The following is a 21,582-nucleotide window of genomic DNA, read 5'->3' as shown; positions in this document are numbered from 1 at the left end:
CCATGCTTTTAGTAGTAAGGCTTTAGCACTCAAATAAGCCGGTGAGTCTACCAGGAAGGTTCCCACTGGCAGGTCTCTTACCTCATATTCCTCCTTGAATCCGTAGCCCTGGCCTCTCTTCATCTGGGTGATGTGCTGCAACAAGTCAGCCACCCTGATGGCAGGCTGGAACTGGTCTCGGGGGTAGCTCATCTCCACAGGGTCGCAGGTCCGGTATGGGTGAGTCTGGATTGTGAGGGTAGGCTGGGAGAGCTCCCCACGGCTGCCATCTGCTTCAGAGAGAAGGAAGCACAAGAGATCATTACTTACCAGAGCTTTGTCCTAGTCCTCCCTGCCTCCCCTGACTTGGTCTCAGGAGGGCAGAGGGAACCAACTTTTGGGACTCGGTTGACCAGCAAACTGCAGAAAGACTAGTGACACACTGCTTCCCTGGCATGGCTGTGTTAGTAGATTTAACTATCAAAATAACAAAGAAACCAACGAACACAATAATCTCAGTTCATTGCAATTTCAAGGGCGCATATTGATATAGACAAAGTTCCAGATTGCTTGTCATCCCTTGCTTGTCCAAGTCCTTCCTCCAGGCTTGTCATGGCAATCTTGGCCAATTCTGGCCAATCCCAGAACCACTGAGAACCCAGACAGGCTACATATTGGGACACTCCACCCCCACCCCATTTAGGAAGCAGGGTGGCTAGAAATAGTCTCTGATGCCTGTCTGTAGGTGAGGACAGCCTCAGGTGCCCAGAGATCGGAGCCACAATCTGCTTCTGGTGTCTGCTTCTGGCCCATTGAGCTGCATCCCTGTGACCTGCTTTCTCTATTAGTTTCTTTCTTTTGGGTTGTACACTAGAAGGAACTGGAGCCAGTCCTGGACCCCAGCAGCTAGCAGGGCCCCTGACCCTTCCAGCTGCTCTCTTCAGCTATTTCCTCTGCAACAGTGACCACCTTCTTCTATCATATAGTTTTCTCTCCACTTAATACTACTGATCCAGTAGCATGTTGAACCCATGTTGTAGGTAGGGAGGCCTGAACCTTGTCGTTCAGTCCTGCCAGTTACGTCCCCCAGACCTGGATCCTATGCACTATCTCCTTCACAAAAATTCCTGCTTGATATAAGATCTACATTCTATCCTGATAAGAATCTTTGCACCCAATGAGTTGTCTTAATTGTCTTCTGTTAGTTTGGCCACCCTGGAAACATATGCCTGCTCAGATTGGGTTTGAATTCTTCTGTCCCTCTTGGACTAGTAAAACCAAAGTCTTGTCCTGCAACCTCCCTGCCAGGCATATATTATTAGTCTTTCAGGGTCAGTTTCTCTTCCCCAGAACCATCTAGGCTTGCTTGTCTCCCTAACCTCCCCCTAAAGACATGGGCAGTCTGTGCCCTGAACCATCTTGTTTGTGGCATGCACAAGATGAGAACTGTCAGATGGGTGAAAGTTGATGTGTCTACCCCAGGTGTTTTCAGACACTGCAAAGCAGCAGGGCAGAGACTCACTTGACCTATGCCATACTCGTTCCCTGGGAGGTTTAGCTTATATTCTTGATTTTCCACAACTTGCCTTTTCAAAATCCATATTCCCTTCAGCTTGTTTGCCTGTCATGTCACAACAATCCATTAGACATGGATTCTACGTGTGAGCGTATACTCTACTTCTCTGTGACAGTATCAGCAAGTCTGTTCCTGGCAAGGAAAGGATAGTGGAAGGGACCATCTGGCCTGCATGCTTTCTAGGTGACCAACTTGTCCCAGTTTTTCTGACACTTTTCTGGTTTTAACACTGAAAGTCCAGCATCCTGGGAACCCCCTTAGTTATGGGCAAATGGAGGTGGTTGGTCACCCTAATGCTTTCACCTATGTCTGTGGGTGAAGTGGGGTTTATATTTCTCACTTTCCATCCATCCTACCCCCGCACTTATTAGCTCCTCCAAAGAAGTAAGGGCTACTCATTTGACTAGTCTGAAATTGAGGCATTGTATATACAGGTGTGGTCTCTACAAATTCTTGCTTCAATGTGGTAGAAGAACATCACCAAGGTAGCAGGCACTGGACTCTTTGGGACCAGCCCAATCACTCTAGAATTGCCAACAGAAAGATCTCAAAGACATAGACTTATGCACAAGGAAGAAGGGCCTAGGCAAGATACTAACAAAACTATCTTGACTACACATAAGAGAAGTACTGCTTACTTTTCCTCTGGGATTTTAGGTAACAGGCAGATACACCTTCATTGGCATTGCTTAAATGTAGTCCTTAGCAAATGTGGGGCTTGATTCCTTTCCCTGCCATTCTCTTGGTTTCAGGAGTTAGATTTACTGAAACCCATTCTGTGCCAAAAACTCTGGTAGGCAATGGAAATGTAGAGAGAAATACAGATTCCATTCTTAGTACCTGAGGGTTTGATAGGAAAAACAGACAAGACCAACCATCTGAAGAAAAAGAAAAGAGCCTGAGAGGTGAAAACACATTTAGGTCAGAGCAAAGAGGCTGACAAGGAGTAAAAGCTATGGGTAGAAATGTCATGGGCAACATCCTAAAAGATGATGCAAGGCAGATCCAGAAAGGCTGTGAATGCCTAGGACTCTTGGAGCCAGTATGAAGCTGTTGAGGGTTTTTAAGGGGAATCCCTTTCTTCAGTGATGCATGCTATGTCTTGTAGGTGACTCAGCTGTCACAGATGTGAGGCACCCTTCCAGTGGATCTCACTCTTGTGTGTGGTGGGGGTGGGCGTAGAGAGGAAGGGAGTACTCAAGCTTGATTCTCTGTATGCCATACTTCATGATTCCTAAGAGAGAATGAGCCAAGTAAATGCCTGAACCCTTGCAAGTGTTTCCCAACTAAGTCACCATCACACGTGGGGACAGATGTCATCAGAGACCACAGTCTCCCAAAGGACATAGGGCAGGGGCTGTATGAGAGACCAACTGCCTGGCAAAGATAGGCTTCCTAGGAACGAGCACCTGGCAATTTTTGTGAGATGCCAAGTGTTTCCAAACCAAATAGCTACCAATATGGATATTTTCCCTAAACACATTGCTAGACAGACTGTAAACTCGGTGTCAGCAAAACCAACACTGGAATGGAAAATAAAGCATTTGAAATTTAACAACTTGTATTGCCACAACATTTGTAATAATCTCAATGCCAGTGCTAATGATGCTATGAAGACTCATAACCAAGGGATTTTCAAGGTTTATTAATTCAACTGGTTGGACTCCCCTTTCCAATGTATCTTACCTCACCTATTCCCTTATTAACCTCTGATAATGCAGAAGTGATGCCTTCTATCACACCCCATTTCACCAGATGCACTATACTTAATTTTCCATCATTAGGTTTAATGAAAACCCAATTTCACAACTCACTTCTCTCAGAAACCTACAAGTAATGCTACGTTTTTATCAGCTCCAATTAAAAAACGTTGTGATGTTCCTATTCAAGAGGGAGCCTTAAAACTAATGTGCGATTCTACTGCTAATTCAACAAGGGCGCTGGAATTCACATGCTGCTCATAAAATGTAACTCACACCAGCTGGCCCGGGTACAGAACATTTTTCAATTTTTCTCCTCACCAGACCCTTAATTTTCATGCCATTTCAACTCCTCATCTATGGGTCTTGCATGTTTACTTATCACATAATAATATTTTGGATTTCTTTCACACTTTTTATATAGCTGTTGCCTTATCCAGTCTATTCCCCTGCAATCTGTAACTGCCTGCAAGGAGCCTGTGGGGTGGGCAGAGGGATTTGGTAATGTGTATGAGATTTAGGGATACCACTGTTCCTCTGATTTCCTGTTTGCTATCCCTCTCCCAGCTCCTCTTCTTCCTTAGGATCCTACCCCCACACCCTGGGTTACCCATATATATCCTCCTCTATCTTTGGCCACATATTTCCAATCAATTTTTAGGAATTGCCACTCCAACTGGTTAACAAATATTTATTGAGAACTTATATTGTACAAAACACCAAGTTAGACACCGTGTACATACAGGAGGTGGGTGGAAGGTGTGTTCAGGGAGAGATAAGCATGCTACAGCCCTTGAAGGAGGAGAGAAGAAAAGATAAGGTGTGCATAAACAAGTCTAACCAGAGTAGGAAGGCATAGGCACCGGGGAGACGGAAGGAGAATGTGAGGTACTGGAAACATTCTCCGAGTGTTAGGCAGTCACGATCCACCTGTGTGGCTCTTCCATGCACCATCTACAAGTCATATATCAGTGCTGTCCAACAGAACTTTCTGCAACAATGGGAACGTTCTACGTCTGCACCCTGTAATCTGTAGCCACTAACCACATGTGGCTACTGAGCATCTGAAATGTGGCTAATGAGACTGAGGTACTGGATTTTAGATTTTGCTTAATTTAAATTAATTTAAATGGAAACATCCACATGTGGCTTCTGTGTATTGGGCAGTGCAGATACAGAGAAAAAGACAAAGAAAAGGTGAGAGTTTCAGAGTCATTGGTTGGCAGAAATATATTGCAAACGATGCATGCAATTTAAAATGTTCTTGTGGCAACATTAAATAAGCTAAAAAAAAAAAGAATATGTAAAAGTAATTTCAATAAAACATTTTATTTAACCAATAAATCCAATCTATCCAAAATAATATTTCAACACATTATCAGTATAAAAATTATTAATGCTATATTTTACATTCTTTATTTATACAGGGGCCTTATAGTTCAATGTGTATTTTACACTTATAGAGTATTTCAGATGAGATTGAGTGAATTCAGGGTGGTATGGTTGATTTTATAGAGTTTTTCAATTCAGACTAGTTGCATTTCCTGGGCTCAGTAAGCACCGGTGACCACTGTATTGAACAACGCAGGCGCACATAGACTTATCTAGAGCCAGATAAAGTCTTAAAGAGAGGTAATTTAAAGCTTGAGTGAACTCTAAATAAAAAGACATCGATCTAGGGTGAGGCAGCTTTAGCCCAGCACTGTCCAACAGAACTTTACACAATAACACAAATGTCCTATATTTGTACTGTTCAATATGGTGGCTGTTGAGCACTTGAAGTACTTAGTGCCGAGTGGAACTGAAAATTTTTACTTTAATTTAATTTCAGCTAATTTAAATTTAAATAGCCACAGGTGGCCAGTGGCTACTATATTGAACAGCGTAGCTCTACACAGTTATACATTCAAAATTTTCCTTAGATAATAGGGAAGGTCGATTTTTTTTTCAGGAATCACCACACTGCTTTCCATAGAGGTTGAACCAGCTTGCATTCCCACCAACAGTGTAGAAGTGTTTCCTTTTCTCTGCACCCACACCAGCATCTGTTGTTTTTTACTTATTAATAATGACCATCCTTACTGGAGTTAGGTGGTATCTCATCCAGCAATCCCTCTTCTGGGAATATACTCAGAGGAACATTGCTTCAACTTTATTTATTTATTTATTTTTACATTATGAAAGGTAATGAAACATAAAATCATGGCTGTGGTATGTTAGTTTTGTTTTAGTACCCACTAAAATGTTTATATAACTATTTAAGAAATGGCCTATCCATGTCCCACAAGAGGAACTCAATCTGCACCCTAAGGAACGTTGAGAGTCTGGAAATCTCAGAATCAGACAGAATGAGGTTTGAATCATGAACTAACGAGTTATAGACTCTGCGATGTTGACCAAGTAACACATCTTTCTGAGTCTCAGTTTCTGCATCTAAAATACGAGAAAATAAGTGTTGTGAGGATTCAAAAAGCTAGTACACACTAAGTGCCCAGTGCCTGGCATCCAGTAGTTAATCTGATGATATTTTACATCATATCTTATTGGGCACATCAGAATTCATAAACTGGAGAGGACACCTGGGGAAACTTTTAAGGCTTCTCTCTGCATTCCTTCATGACATACTCCAAACCCATCTATTTCATACCATTCCCGCTTCTATGGCCCTGGTTCAGATCCTCATGACAAGACTATTCTATCAGTTTTCTAATGCTCCTTTCTTTTTACACAGCTTTGAACAAGACATCTTCCTTAGCAAGAATCTTCATGGAGTCAAGACAACATTTCTTAACTAGCCAATCAGATTTCTATAGTTTCTGGTACCAGTATCAATATATTTCTTCGATCACAGTTCCTCTCAACTCCACATGTCCTTTAGGGCAGGAAAGTATGAAGAGTGGATGGGTAAGTAGTTAGGGACTGCTCACTGAGAGCAGAGAAGCTGGAAGGAGAGAAGGCTGAAGTGGGGAGGAGGCTGGATCACTTGGAGAGAGTAGGGGTGTGACTAGAACCAACACTGTGGAGCTGTGACAACATCTGGCATCAGAGTCAAAGCACAGAACCTGAAGGCGAAATTTGGGTTCAAGTATGAACTTTACAACTTTAGCTATACAACTTCAAATAAATTTCAGTCAACACTGAACAATGCAGGAGTTGGGGGCACTGACTCCCTTTGCAGTAGAAAATCTGTGTATGAGCCAGGCTCGGAGGCTCAGCCTGTAATCACGCGCCTTTGGGAGGCTGAGGTGAATGGATTGCCTGAACCCGCGGGTTCAAGACCCGCCTGGGCAGAGAGACCTCATCTCTACAATAAATTAAAAAAAAAAAAAATCAGCTGAGCGTGGTAGTGCATGCCTGTAATTCCGGCTACTCGGAAGGCTGAGGCGGAAGGATCGCTGGAGCCCAGCAGGCGAGGCTGCGGTGGCCGGAAGCGGCCATTGCACTCCAGTCTGGGCGACCGAGTGAGACTCCAACTCAAAAAAAAAAAAAAAAGAAAGAAAATCTGTGTATGATTTTTGACTCTCCAAAATCTTTACTAATGAAGATATTTGCAAACTATACATCTGACAAAGGACTAATATCCATAATCTACAAAGAGCACAAACAAATCATCAAGAAAAAATAACCCCATTTAAAAGTGGACAAATGACATGAATATCATCTCTCAAAAGAAGATATACAAATGGCTAAAAACATATGAAAAAATGCTCAACATCACTTATAATCAGGGAAATGCGAATTAAAACCACAACGAGATACCACCTTAGAGCAGTCAGAATGGTCATCATTAAAAAATGAAAAATAGGTCAGGCTTGGTGGCTCAGCCTGTAATCCCTGCACTTTGGGAGGTCAAGGCAAGTGAATTGCCTGAGCCAGTGGGTTCGAGACCAGCCCAGGCAACTTGGCGAGACCTTGTCTCTACAATTTAAAAAAAAAGAAAGAAAGAAAAAAAATTAACCGGGTGTGGTAGCATATACCTGTAGTTCCGGCTACTTGGAAAGCTAAAGGAAGGATTGCTGGAGCCCAGCAGGTTGACGCTGGAGTGGCTGTGAGCGTGCCACTGCACCCCAGCCTGGGAGACAGAGTAAGACGCCAACTCAAAAAAATAAAAATAAAAATAAAAAATAAAAAATAGATGTCGGAGTGGATGCAGAGAAAAGGGAATACTTAAGCACTGTTTGTGGGAGTGCAAATTAGTACAACCTCTATGGAAATTGAGATGGAGATTATTAAAAAAACTAAAAGTAGATCTGCCATTTGACCCAGCAATCCCACTACTAGGTACTTACCTTAAGGAACAGAGGTCATTTTATAAAAAAGACACCTGCACCTGAATTTCATCACAGCACAATTCACAATGGCAAAGATGTGGAATTGACCTAAATGCCCATCAACTGATCAGTGGATAATGAAAATGTGGTATATATACACCTTGGAATACTACAAGCAATAGAAAAGAATGAAATCATGTCCTTTGCAACAACATGGATGGAACTGGAGATCATCATCCTAAGTGAACTGAATCAGAAACAGAAAACCAAGCACTAAATGTTCTCACTCATATGTAGGAGCTAAATGGTTACAAAGATGGAAACAATAGACACTGGGGACATCAGTAAGGAGGAAGAGGAAGGGAGCTAATGTTCAGAAACTACCTACGGGGGATGATGCTGTCTGAGACCCAATCTCCACTACTACACAATATGTCCATGTAAAGATACACACGGGTACCCCTTGAATCTAAAATAACTACGTAAAAATAGTAAAATAAATAAAAACAAATACAAGCTTTTAAATAATAATTTAAAAAGCCCTTGACTACTAATGGTCTACTGTTGACTGGAAGCCTTACTGATAACATAAGCAGTCGATGAACATATGTTTTATATATTACATATGCCAATCCTGTATTCTTACAATAGAGTAAACTGGATACAATAACATGTTCTTGAGAAAATTATAAGGAATAGAAAACATTTACTATTTATCAAGTGGAAGTATTAATAGATCATCATAAAGGTCTTCATCCTCATTGTCTACACATTTAGTAGCTGCAAGGAGGGGTTGGTCTAGCTGTCTCAGGGGTGATACAGGCAGAAGAAAACCACATACTAAGTGGATCTGCATAGTTTGAACCCATATTATTCAAGGGTCACTTTTACTTTGAGCCTAAGATCTTTATTTGTACTTGGTGGTAGTGATGGTAATGATCATGATTGATTGTCATCAGCATCATCATCTTAGGAAAATATTGTTGCAAGAGTTAAATGGAATTTTGTTGGAAGAAGTCTCAAGATGGCCCCTGGCTAGCAGTCAATGCCTCACTCCTCCTCCCCCAGTAAAACCTCAAGATAATAAACTCATCATAGCACTGAAATATAAGTTTATCAACCATCCGACTGCCAGAATATGGGAAGAACTGTTTACTAATTATAGTGGCAACACATATAACATGTGCATGAAGATAAAGAATTCATTTTTGTCAAAATATCTTAAAAATTTATAGAATTGTACAAAATAATCTTTCAATTGATTCAATACAAGCAGTTTCCCCTCCAGAGTTGGAAATGATTACAATTTCTTTTTTTTTTTGAGTTGGAGTCTCACTCTGTTGCCCAGACTGGAATGCAGTGGCCTCTCCCGGCCACCGCAGCCTCGACCTGCTGGGCTCCGGCGATCCTTTTGCCTCAGCCTTCCAAGTAGCTGGAACTACAGGCACATGCTACCACACCTGGCTAATATTTTGTTTTATTGTAGAGATGAGGTCTCACCAAGTTGCCCAGGTGGGTCTTGAACCCGCGGGCTCGGGCAATCCACTCACCTCAGGCTCCCAAGGCACGGGATTACAGGCTGAGCCACCGAGCCTAGCTATGATTACAATTTCTTAGGTGAAACATAAAATAAAGCTGTTGGCTTGTGCTTAGGAGTCATGTTGCTAGAAAAATCTGTTCTGTATATGTGAATACTAGACTTATACTATTATAGGTTTATATGGGATTTGCGACCCTTGAAAAATGTAGATTTACACCCCCCCCCCCCATTTCACATCCACTTGGACTATGCTGCCACTTAATATAACAACAGATGGGCTTACCTTCTCTCTCTTTCTCATGTTTGGCCAAATATGTAGGGGTGACTTGTAAAAACTAATAGTAAGTAGAATGCCATTCCACTGTGTCATTGTCTATGGAGTTAATATAAGCATTATACAGTTGGTAGTTGATATTGACGGACTTTGTTACTTGAGATAAAGCAAACCCAATGGCCTGAAGGATAGAAAAGAAATGCTTCATTTTTTTTTCATTTTCTTTCCTGAGCTCAGAGAATCAAAGATTCTATCAACCAAATAGCAGGGTTGGGCATTTCCAAGCTCTCTCTCCTTTTCAATCTTCCTCACTAGAGTCTTTGGCATAGCAAAGACAAAAGAAGATCTCTTCATATCTCAGATGCAGCTTCACTGGTAGGAAACAATTGTGATGGAAATAGTCACGGGAAAATGCCTCTTGGATTCATTTACTCTTTCTGATAAAGAAATAAATCCTCCTCTTTGTGGGGAGAGCTTGAATTTCTTTGTCTATGGCACACATCCCAAAAGGAAGGATAGTATTAGACACTCTAGCTAGGGATGAGGGCTGTAAACATCCATTACTGTTCACTGCCTTACTAGACTCTGGCGTGCCCATGTGCTCTTTGAGCTATGGCTTTCCTGGCTTTGACCCCCTCCCCTACCTTGGAGAGGTGAATCCTCTCTTTCTCTCTCTCTCTCTAATTTACTTTCTAAATAAACAATATTTTCTAATCTAAAAAAAATCCACTACTCCTCTTGCTTAAGTCACAACAAAAGGATTCCAACAGTAACCAGCTGAACAGTGAGAGCAACAATGACAATCTACTGCCCCTGTGTATTGGCAAACACCAGGTATGGAAAGACTTCTTTTCCTTTAAAGTTAAATAAACAGAAACAAGACAATATGGGGCCTTATAAAAAAAATCCACCATGCTAACGACAAGGAAAATGACAGCCTGGGTGCTGTGAAAAATATAATTTTCAAAAGAAAACAAAGCCTTCAGTATTTACTGTTTACCCAAGAGCCTTTCCCTATTTTCTTCCTTTCTGGCTTAGCCCCCAAATTAGTTTAGGTTTCTACACATCCCCCATGTGACTCAGGGGAGGATGAGGATGACTCAATTCCCAGAGCTAGGGGCAAGTCCTGATGTCCCTAAACCACCAGAGTGTTCTGATCCCCTTTGCAAGTTCCCCCTCCCCCAAATTTTAAATATGAGAGGGAGGTTCTACTAGGGGCTTCTAGGAAAGAGTTTCTTATTTCTGAGGACAATCCTGTGGCCCCTTCCTGCCACAGGACAGTCCCATGTCTGAGTGTCATGCCTGGTACTGCTAAAACAATCTTGCATCCACGAGGGCAGCCTCATGCCAAGAGGAGATAACAGAGGAGAGCTTGAAAGAACTTGGGTCCTCAGTGACATTCACGGGCATCTCATTCAACCAAATCTAACATTTTACTTCCTGTTCTATGATATAAAACATTAACTTATCATTTAAGCCTATTTTATCTGGGATTTTCTATTACTGGTATCTAACCTACAGAACAGAAAGTAGAAAAACATGGAATAATGAAGGAAGTGAAAGGTAAAATAATAGGACAACAGGTTTTTCAAAAAACAGATCACGAGGTGGCTAGAATAAAACCTCACTGGGTAGGGCAAGGAACAATTGTAAAGAAACTAAAATGCAACAGCAGAACAAAAAAATGGACATTGGAATCTGTAATGAAATTAAGCAACAGGCAGAAACTTGTGGAGACTTAATTTGAGAAACTTGCAGATGAAAAGGCAAGGGAATGAAAACCATGAGATATATATTTCCTTTGTATCAGGTGCTCGTGTGTGTTCATGTGCGAAGGCAACAAAAAGACATTTTAGAGAAAAGAAAACAGACATATAAGAGACAAATAATTGGTGTTACCGAAGAAGAGAACAGAATAAATAGAACAGAAACAATAATAAAGGATACAAGGTAAAAACAGTTCCTCGGCAGAATAAAAATTTAAATCTTCAAGTGAAAAGAATTCTTCAGGTACAGTTTAAAAATATAACCTATGTCCTGATACAATTGTTTAAGTATTATTAATGTAGAAATACTCAAATAGACATCTAGGCTGGAAAATAAGGTTGTATATAAAAAAATAAAAACAATGCTGGTCACATATTTTCTTGTCCAAATTTAAATGCCAGAAAGCAATGGAACACAATTTTTGAGGGAAAAAATGGTGTGACCCCAAAATTACACAGTGAGATAAGCTGTTTTTTATTGGTGAAGCTGATTTATGAAGATTCAGAGTTAGTTGGCTCTGATTCTTTTACAGAGGGTGAGGAGTTGAGGAAATTGTACTTCTAAATATGAAGGAACACGCACAAGAATAGGGAAGTTATGTTATAAAAAACTGATTTGGTAAACATCAAAATCAATTAAATGTAGTTATGAGTATAAAGATCACAATAAAGATGAATCAAACAGAATGACTATACTTGGAAGGCTGAGGTGGAAGGATGGCCAGAACCTAGCAGGTCAACGCTTGGGTGACTGTGTGTGTGCTACTGCACTCCAGCCTGGGCGACAGAGGGAGACTCCAACTCAAAGAAAAAAAAAAACAAAAACGAAACAAAACAAAACAATACAGAATGACTATAAAAAATAATTCCTAAAAAGATAAATTAGATTTTAAACATCTAATATCAAAATTCTTGGTTAAAATTTCAAACTGTTTTAGCAAAAACCAGGAAGTAAATTACTGATGCTTCACTAAAAATAGAAATATCTAAATGTATTCACCTTTCATAATGTCAATATATATACGATTTAAATTTTGACATTCAATGAAATGAATGTCAAGTAAATATACACATATTGTATAAGTGTGTGTATTTAAGTTAAAGGTATCGATTACTAGAATCAAAAGTAGAGTGTATTGCATTCAAATTCAAATAGTTAGAGATTAAAAAGCAAAACTAAGAAAAACCTAACCTCTATCACACGTAGATCTGGGCTCCACACTTACATCTCCTGTGTGACAGAGTAAACCTAGAAATGAACCTATAAAACCTGTGTAATACCACTGAAAATCTTACTTTCCTGACGAGCAAATGAGAATTTATCCCATAGGGATATTTTCATAATCCAAGACACATTAATTCCCACAGAACAAAACTGCCTCTACTAAAGCTGAACTCAGTAAATAAATTATAAAGAATGACAAGCCATGGGAGGAAGCTTATCCCCATAAGGGAAAGTCAACAGATAGGAGACACAGAGAAATATGCCTCCCAAGAATTAGAAATAATAAAGCAATCAAAAAGGCTATTAAGTAAATACATGTAGATTGATTAAAGGAAAAAAAGGAATATGAACCATTGCAATAATGAAATATATAATAGGAAAAGGAGGGGGGTTGACATAATACAAATTCAATTTCTTGTTTTCTTGTGATGAAAAACATAGTCATTGGGAGTAGAAAGAAAGCAAATAAATATATTAGAACAGAAGTTAATGGAACATAATACATATTAAAGATATGACAGAGAAGCTAAAGAAAAGTAAAAGCTAGCTCTTTCCTTTGAAAACACTAATAAATTAGGCAAATATCTGCCAAAAAATGATTAAGGAGAATAAGAGACAAACTACTCTGTGGTTGCTAGAGATTGATAGAACACTTTTAGCATAGACTTGGACTAGACAGTGATTAATGATCACGGAGGCAATGAGACACATCTCAAAACTCTGATGGACGTGGCTAGGGTCAGATGGCACACACCAGATCATCACTGGACTCTAGCTTTTTTACAAAAAGAAGTCTTATTTTGAGATAATTGTAGATTCACATGCAGTTATAAGAAGTTACATAGAGACATCCCATATATCCTTATAAGAAGTTACATAGAGACATCCCATATATCCTTCACCCAGTTTTTTCCAGTGTCAACATTTGTATAATTATAGTACATCATAATCAGAAAATTGACTTTGACTTTTTTACTGATCTTATTCAGATTTCATTAATTTTATATGCACTTGTGTGTGTGCTTAATTTTTTTCACATGTCGATCCATGTGGCCGTTACCACAGACAAGATACAGAAACAGTTCCATCACAAGGATCTCTCATGCAACTGAACACCTTCTTGTCTCTGCACTGGGGGCTGGTTACTGGACTGTGAGTGACTGTAGCAATAATAAACATAGTTGTCTCTCAATGAAGTGCCAAACTCTGCCAGCGACCCACAAACTGGGGCCTCATCTTTCCTGATACTTTTCTAATCCAGGCTTTCACAGAACCAGCATGTGTGGCTGGTTGTACATGCTGTGCACTGTTAAGTTTTAGAGGATGCTGTTTACATGATGACCCTGCTCTTGTGATTCAAAAGAGTCATCAGTCCTGATTTGGTCAAGTGCTAGTGGTTATTATTTTCATTTTGAGTAAATCAAGTGGAAAGGTTCACTCATCTAGTCTACAGGGAATAAGGAATAAGCAAAGCATTAGTCTGTGAACTTAGTGCCTTAAGACCTGAGGCAGAGTTAGGAAAGAAGACCTGTGTCTACAGTTTCTTCTGTGAATCTGGAGTGGATTGGACCACCGTGAAGGGCTTTGTGTATTGTGTGTGTGTGTCCTTGCAAGCATGTTAGTTTTCCTTCACCTCTGCTGCAGCCAAAGCTAAATGGTTTTTAATCATTTATTAGAAAATATATTTCTAGGTATTATTCTGTTTGAAGAAAGGGTTTCACTATTTAAAACAAATAGCAAACTTTGAAAACCCTTTTTTTCCTTTCTTTCATGAAATTGTGACAATTTCATGAAAATCAGTAGAGAAATAAGCAGCAAAAGTGCTGATATCAGTGTTCCACAGCATAGGTTGATTAATTTAATAATACAGTTGGAAAGAATGAAAGTCACTAGGTTTGCCAGAGCAACCAAACTTCAGCAACAATAGGGATGCTTATTGACCTTAACCACCTAGTGATCACGTATGTTTATGGCAGCATTGTTCACAATAGCAAGAACCTGGAAACAACCATGCTGCCCATCAAAAGAGGACTGGATTAAAAAAATGTGGTACATATACACGATGGAATACTACGCAGCCATAAAAAGGAACAAAATCATGAATTTTGCAGCAACCTGGATGGAACTAGAGTCTATAATACTGAGTGACCTCTCACAGAAACAAAGATCCGAGTATCACATGTTCTCACTCATATAATGGACCTTGAACATCCAATGTAATACTATAAGAAAATGACTGACGGTACTGGGAAACTATGGAGCGGGGAGGGAGGTGGGATTAACAGTAGCAAATATCTGTCTGGGAATGGGGAAACACCTCTTATCAACAGGGTGCATGAATGAAACGTAATTGTACACCTAACCCTTAACTGTACCCCACAAAACCATAATAAAAAATATTGATTAATAAAAAAAAAAAAACCACTTAGTGATCAAACTAGAAGTAAGGGCATAAAGCTGAGGGGGCATGGATAGGATTCTGGAGACATTTCTTGGATCACAAAGAAGAAGGGATATAATTGTGGACTTTTAAAGTCACTGGAAACACAAGCCCTTTTAGATAACTTGTAAGTCTATTGTTTAATTCTTATATATTCATCATTCATCTGTACTTTCACAGACACATAAATTTGAAAATAGTGAACTTGACAAATACTGAACTTTGATCATCAGAAAAATACCCCATAAACAGACAACAAAATATGTGAATTTTATAAATTGATTATAAAGCATGGTACAAATATTGTTTTCTAGGGATGGATTCCTAGGAAGTGTATTATTTTTCCGAAGAGAATGAAGTATATTAAAATAAGAAGAAACTGCAAGGCTACTTAATGTTGGAAGGATTAACATTATTGAGAAATTACTTATATTATCAGGAAGAAAGTTCCGCATTGGCTGTGGCATGTTACAAACAGAATATGCAAAAAAAACTTAGAAGAACATGTCTTGGTCTGTAAATTACTCAAAGCATAAGTAATAAAGAAAGGTACATTGCAGAGTTTTGATATTCTTACAAGCAGGAAAGAGCAATAAGGGGTAGCATTTGAGAAGAGTTTATAGAGAGACTGGGATTATATGAGGAAGGGTATGAGTTATAGATAAAGGAACTGGTTGAGACTGCAAGCACAGGAAACTTCAGGTGACTCCTGTATGTCATTTCTGTGTCTACCATAGCCACAACCAGCATGGATAATGTCAGGTACTAGTAGATCCATGTTGACTGCCCTACTCCCATTGCCAAACCTTCACGTAAAGGAAAACTTGGACTACAGAAGATGAGCTTATCCTAAAAGTAAGACCCCAAATTGTCTGTGACTGCTATCAACTTGGGAAATCTTCTGCCTCGAAAACTCTGGAAAGTTTGAAGAATCTTGTATATTGAAGAAAGCAGTGATTTTAACTAAAGAGACTGAGAGGCTCACATCATAGTCTCTGAAGACTGGGAAGTGGTCTAATATATATAGACATAAATTGACCTGAGTGAGAATCTATCCCCACTACTATGTGACTTTGGGCAAGTTATTAACCTCTTTGAACCAGTTTCCACAAAGGCTTTATGGCTGATATCTCTGGAAACTGGAGACAGAGAAAATCAAATACTGACTTATAATTGTGAGAAGTCCAACACATCAGAGGTTAACACAATAGAGGAAGAGATGGTCCTTTCTTTCCATGGCCAGGATCCTCATATCTGCTGCCTCGTGTTTCCCCATCCATGGTGGCTGAAACAGCATGCTCATGAATCCCTGGATTCCCTCTTTCTTCTCCATGTTCTGTTCTCCATAATGAGGCATGAGAATTCTTTAGAAGTCCAAAACTGAGCATGTTACCTCCCTGCTCAACCTTTTATTGGCTGTCCACTGTTCTTTGGTCGTGGTCCAGGCTTCAATTATTTGATATGGCTGCAAGACTGTGTGTGATTGTTCTAGCTCTCACTGCTTTCCTTTGCCTCATCTTGTGTTTCTTTGTCCTTTGCTCACTAGGTTGCGGTCACACTGTCCTCCTTACCAAGTTCTCGTCCATCTGAGAATCTGTTCATGATGTGCTATTCTCCTGGAATGGTTAATTTTCCCCCAACCTTCCAAGGCCAAGTAGACTCTTGTTCTTCCTTCAGGACTCTGCTCAAAATCACTTACGCTTCCAGAAGAGACAAACTTATCTGTGGTAGGGAAGAACTGTGGTTACCTGTTAGATGGAGTGGGGTCAGGGATCGGCTGGGGATGGACACAAGGAATCTGCCTGAGTCTGTATATTATTAGGGGGTTGGGTTGCACAAGTGTATGCGATTGTTGAACTCATGAAATGGAAAGCTTAAGATTTGTGTCTTTACGTAAATTTTATGTCAAAGAAAAAAACATAATATTGAAGCTGCATTAATGATATGTATAGTTCAGCCTTTGAGGGGTCAAGAAGTGTTCTAATGTCTGAAACTTTCTTTGGCATGCATAACAAAATCGAGATGGATTGAAGGATGGATAGGTGAGGAGACAGGTGATAAAGTACAGTAAAATGTTAATGGTAGAATCTGGTTGATAAATGTTCACTTAAAAATCTTTTAACTTTTCTGAGTGAAGATACCAAGGAAGACATCCCTGTCTGCCTTCATCACCTTCTGAGGGATATCCTAACAATATCACCTTCATGCATTACAATATATATTTCTGGACATATGTCACCTTTATGAATTACATAGTGATTGAAAAATAGTGAAATTATTTAGTATCTTACCCTTTACAAGACTGTAAGCTCCATGAAGGCAGGTGCCATATCTGTGTTGTTTCCTAGTGTATCTCTAGGATCTAGTAGTTACTCACTAAACACTCATTTGTTAGGTACACTTGGCCATCTGAAATCCATCCTCCACCTTGCAGATAAACACAGTGCTATTTGCAAGGTCCATCTTCCATGCCTTCTAACTCCCTATGATGAGAGAGCTTCCTGATCTCCAATTCCTGCCTCGGTTCTATCTGCCTTGACAAATGGGGGAAGGTTGATGAAACACATCCACTTAAAGTGCAGTTCTTCCCCAAATGGACTTTTTATGATTTTAACTTACAACACCCAGTTCCAAAGTGCATCTCTCAGAGTGAAGGCCATCAGCTTCACTGTGGCTCCAGTTTGGGCTGAATGTTGTTGGAGTTTGCCATGGGCTCCAGGGTAGTGTGCACACTAAAAACATGTGGTCCAAGATTCTGTGTTGTGTATGTATTCGAATTTGCATACTCACGGGAGACGTGAGACATAAGGAAAAAAATTTAAATAATGCTTCTCACTGAAAACATGGGCTTGTCTTATTTTCTATCTCTTATTCATCAAAATTGTAATAAGACAAAGATATGCAAAATAGTTGTAGCATAATACTTAGTGAAACTAGAAAAACTCAATTTTGACAGGTTTTACATTCTTCAGTCTGACAACTGACTTTGTTTTTCTTTGATGTGTAAGAAAGAAAAAAATTAAATAACTAAACTTGTCTTAAAGAGGAAATTTAAATGTGCAGCAGCTGTTTGAAACAAGTTTGCCATTGTACTGGGTGGATAAAAGCTTCCTTTCTCCACTTTAAGGCTATGCCCTGGATACTTAGGCCGAGTTTGTGGATATAATACACCACAAAGACAACAGACATTAACAGAGTAGAAAGGAAACAGTTTGGGTGTTACAAGACCTGAGTTTTTCATCCTAGTGTTGCCACTAAATTATCTGGCAACATTACCTTCACCTTTGTAGATCTTAAACTTAAAATTAGGGAGCTGAATTAGACTAATGCTTCTCAAGCTTTAATATACATATGTGGATATCCTTTAAAATGCAGATTCTGATTCATTGGGTCTGGAGTGTGGCTTGAGAGTCTACCTTTAAAACAAACTCTCAGGTGATGCTGATGATCCTGGTCCACGGACCACAATTTGAGTAGAGAAAAATCAGCTGGTCTCTAAGGGAACTTCCAGTTAAGAAATACAATTTGTTCATTAAAGGTTCTAGAGCTGTTCATAAAAAAGCAAACATTCTTCTTTCTGTTTTTAGTGAATAAATGAAGTAGTACAGCTTAGTATTGTTCAAAACTAAACAAAAAAATTTCAAGCAATCAAAGCTAATGGCCTTTATTCTAGGAAGAACGGATACTTAATCCTCTTATAAGAACTAATAAAACAATATATTCACATCGAGGTCAAGCCTGGCAGATCCCCAGCTGCTGAATTATAGAGGCTGATCATGGAAATGCCAACCTACTTTGTTTTATACAGTGGATTCCAAATCCTAGTACTATATAAGAGTCATTCAAAGAGCTTATTAAATATAGATTCCTTGGCTCCATACCATGGAGATAAGCATTTAGTAGCTTTAGTTTGTGGCCAGTCATATTTGGGAACTGTTGTTATAACCATTTTATGAGGCCAGGACAGTGACGAGAGCCAAAAAGGGAAAGTTTGACCCAATTCCTGATTGAAAACATGGCAAAGAAGATTCATTTTTCAAGCTTTATTGCCGGCCTCTCTAGAATCCCAGTGGCTTCTTCTCATGTAAGTGTGTAGTTCACAAGGGAATCACTGTTATGGGGAAACAGTCTCTGAGTAGTCGCTCTTGTGGGATGTCAAAGCTTTGAGGATCCCTGGCAGTTACAATGAGAGGTCTGGACTCTAATTCATATCCTTCTCATATACTGAAATGCATCAGAAGCACCAGGGTTAAATTCTGGCTCTTAATAGCCAAAGGCTTTAGACAAATTATTATAACATCTCAGACATTAAGCCAGTATTAGTTATTTATTGCTATATTACAAACTACACCAATTGTAGCAACTTAAAATAATAAGCATATACTATCTCATAGTTGTTACAGGTAGAAGTCTGAGTGTAACTGAGATGAGTACCACCTCTGGTTTAAGGTCTTTCATGAGGTTGTGCTCAAGCTGTCAGCTATGACAATGGTTTTATCTGAAGATTGGTCTTGGAGAGAATTCAAGTTCTCTGATTCCAAGTTCACTCACGTGATTGCTGGAAGATTTGTTTTCTCATGGGCTATTGGAGTACAGACTTTCAGTTCCTTCCTGACTATTGGCTGGACGTCTTCCTCGGTTTCTTTTTAAGTGGTTCTTTCCCACAGAATAAGTGAGAGAGTGAGAGAGATCATCCAAGATAAAAGCCACAGTATTTTTATTACCTAATCTTAAAGTGACATCTCATCACTTTATCATAGTCTATTCATTAGAAGCCAATCACAAGATCTAACCTGTACTCAAAGAAAGGAAATTTTACAAGAATGTGGCCATAGGAGCAAGGATCTTTGGAACCATCTTAGAGACCAACCATAAATCCTAATATCACTCCACAATGTTTATATAAGAACCCAAAGAGATATTGTCAATGAAAGAACATTTTTAGACTTTAGATATACACATATGAGAGTATATGATAATAATTCATTCTGAGGGGTAACTCTACTTATCTTTGCCAAGTATTCTGAGACATTCAGTAAATGAAAGTTCTCTAATTCATAAAAGGTTCTAAATTACTCTCTTTACACTTTTTCAAAGTTTCCCAATATCTGATTTTTGTGTGTGTGTGTCAGAGTCTCACTCCATCGCCCAGGCTGGAGTGCAGTGGTACACCCACGTCCACCCCAGTGTTGACCTGCTGGGCTCAGATGATTCTTCTGCCTCTGCCTTCTAAGTAGCCGGAACTACAGGTGCACACTATCATGCCCAACTAATTTTTTCATTTATTGTAGAGACAAGGTTTTGCCAAGTTTCCCAGGCTGGTCTTGAACCCCTGAGCTCAGGCAGTCCTCTTGCCTTGGCCCTCCAAAATGACATCTGATATTTTAAGGGAAGTAAATGGTTTAATTTTTATTAAAACATGAATTGCCACTGACAGCAATCTTTAATCATTAAAGAGTTAACAATGCACTTTCAATTACTTTACCCAGATAAAAAAATCCCTCTCTAAGAAAATGAATTAGCCACATAATTGACAGTCAATTCTAGTAATAAAACACTAATTAAGTGATTTTGCTAAGTAAAAAGTATAATGCGATGAATTTACTAAACAATGGCCTAACTGATAAATTTTCATGCTAAATAAATGGCTTAGAATGGTGACTAAACACTCACCACATTTAGGGTCAGTTGAAAAAGCAATGATGTTTTCAGAAAACAATGACAAAAGTGACTGTGCCAGCTAACATCCTTAATAATATTACACTGGGATCTTTGCCAAGCAGGACTAAATGAATGAGTCTGAATGGGGTAGGTGTATCAGATTCTGGGGGGCTAGAGGAATCACCATGGTGACAGTATGAATGACTAGTCTAAATGAGGGCTTAGAATCATCCAGTATAGCCAACTGGAGTAATAGCAGAAACCAGTAATGGGCAAGTGGAGGTAGGACTAAATGCCAGACATTTCTGGGCTAACGAAGATCAGAGTCAGCACCAAGGACAGACCCTGAAAGCAGTGGCTCTAGCAGCTATTCCTGTAGATGGATCTGTTTTATCATAAACAAGAAAGCCAAAGATTACAAGGTTTGTTCTTTGGCCCAGAAGGCTAAGACGTTGGTAAGACTCAACCCTCAAAGGGTTTTGGAAGCATCATGGATTCAACCCATTTACAGTAGTGCCTTCTGAAAACATCTGGATTCAGAAGACAAGTCCATACTTCTCCTGGGCTCCACTCATTTTGACTTCAAAGTGCCATCCAGTAAATAAGAGTGCAAAATTTTCATCATTAAAATCTTTCTCTCCAGACTCTTGCAGCTGGAACAGGGTCTTAGCTTCCTTGCTTTTCCTTGACCTCGTCAGGCACACTCTTGCCTTGGGAGCCTTGAGTAGGGAGTGTCTTTCCTGAGATGGCTCACATCTCTTATTTTATAAAGTCAAATGTCATCTTTTACAAAACTGCAATCCTCCCCTGCTTATGATTTCTAATCTCACAAAGCCTGCTCCATTGTTTCATACTATGTACCACTTTCAAGCATACTGTATACTTTGCTTATCCTGTATTGCCCATTGCTTACTTCCTATGTCTCTTTCCACTTTCTACTATGACTAGAATGTTAGCTCTAGAAAGACTGAGAATGTTTAATTTTTGCATTATTCACTGATGTAGCTCAAGGGCGTATAACATATCTGGCATGTGGTAGGGGCTCAACAAAAATTGTTAAATAAAGAAATGGCAGCAGTTTTTGGAAGCTTGCTATTCTCTTTTTTTTTTTTTTTTTTTTTTTTTGAGTTGGAGTCTCACTCTGTCGCCC

General features: G+C 39.4%; 1 protein-coding gene across 5 annotated transcripts in view; it reads right to left on the bottom strand.

The window, feature by feature from the left end:
* The window catches only part of LOC103268987 (receptor-type tyrosine-protein phosphatase T), a 197,405-nt gene that overhangs the window by 86,758 nt on the left and 89,065 nt on the right, over window positions 1-21,582 (bottom strand). For 4 of the 5 annotated variants that reach the window (XM_008066570.2, XM_008066573.2, XM_008066572.2 and 1 more), the window contains one exon: window positions 82-272. In XM_008066570.2, coding sequence (XP_008064761.1) covers window positions 82-272 — 191 coding nt within the window. The remainder of the gene's footprint in view (window positions 1-81; window positions 273-21,582) is intronic. The other variant, XM_021716841.1, reaches the window with a different exon arrangement.

This window comes from Carlito syrichta, unplaced genomic scaffold (assembly GCF_000164805.1).
Source record: "Carlito syrichta isolate Samal-C Ts95f unplaced genomic scaffold, Tarsius_syrichta-2.0.1 Scaffold309009, whole genome shotgun sequence".
NCBI lineage: Eukaryota > Metazoa > Chordata > Mammalia > Primates > Tarsiidae > Carlito > Carlito syrichta.
This window is presented reverse-complemented; position numbering and strand designations above follow the sequence as displayed.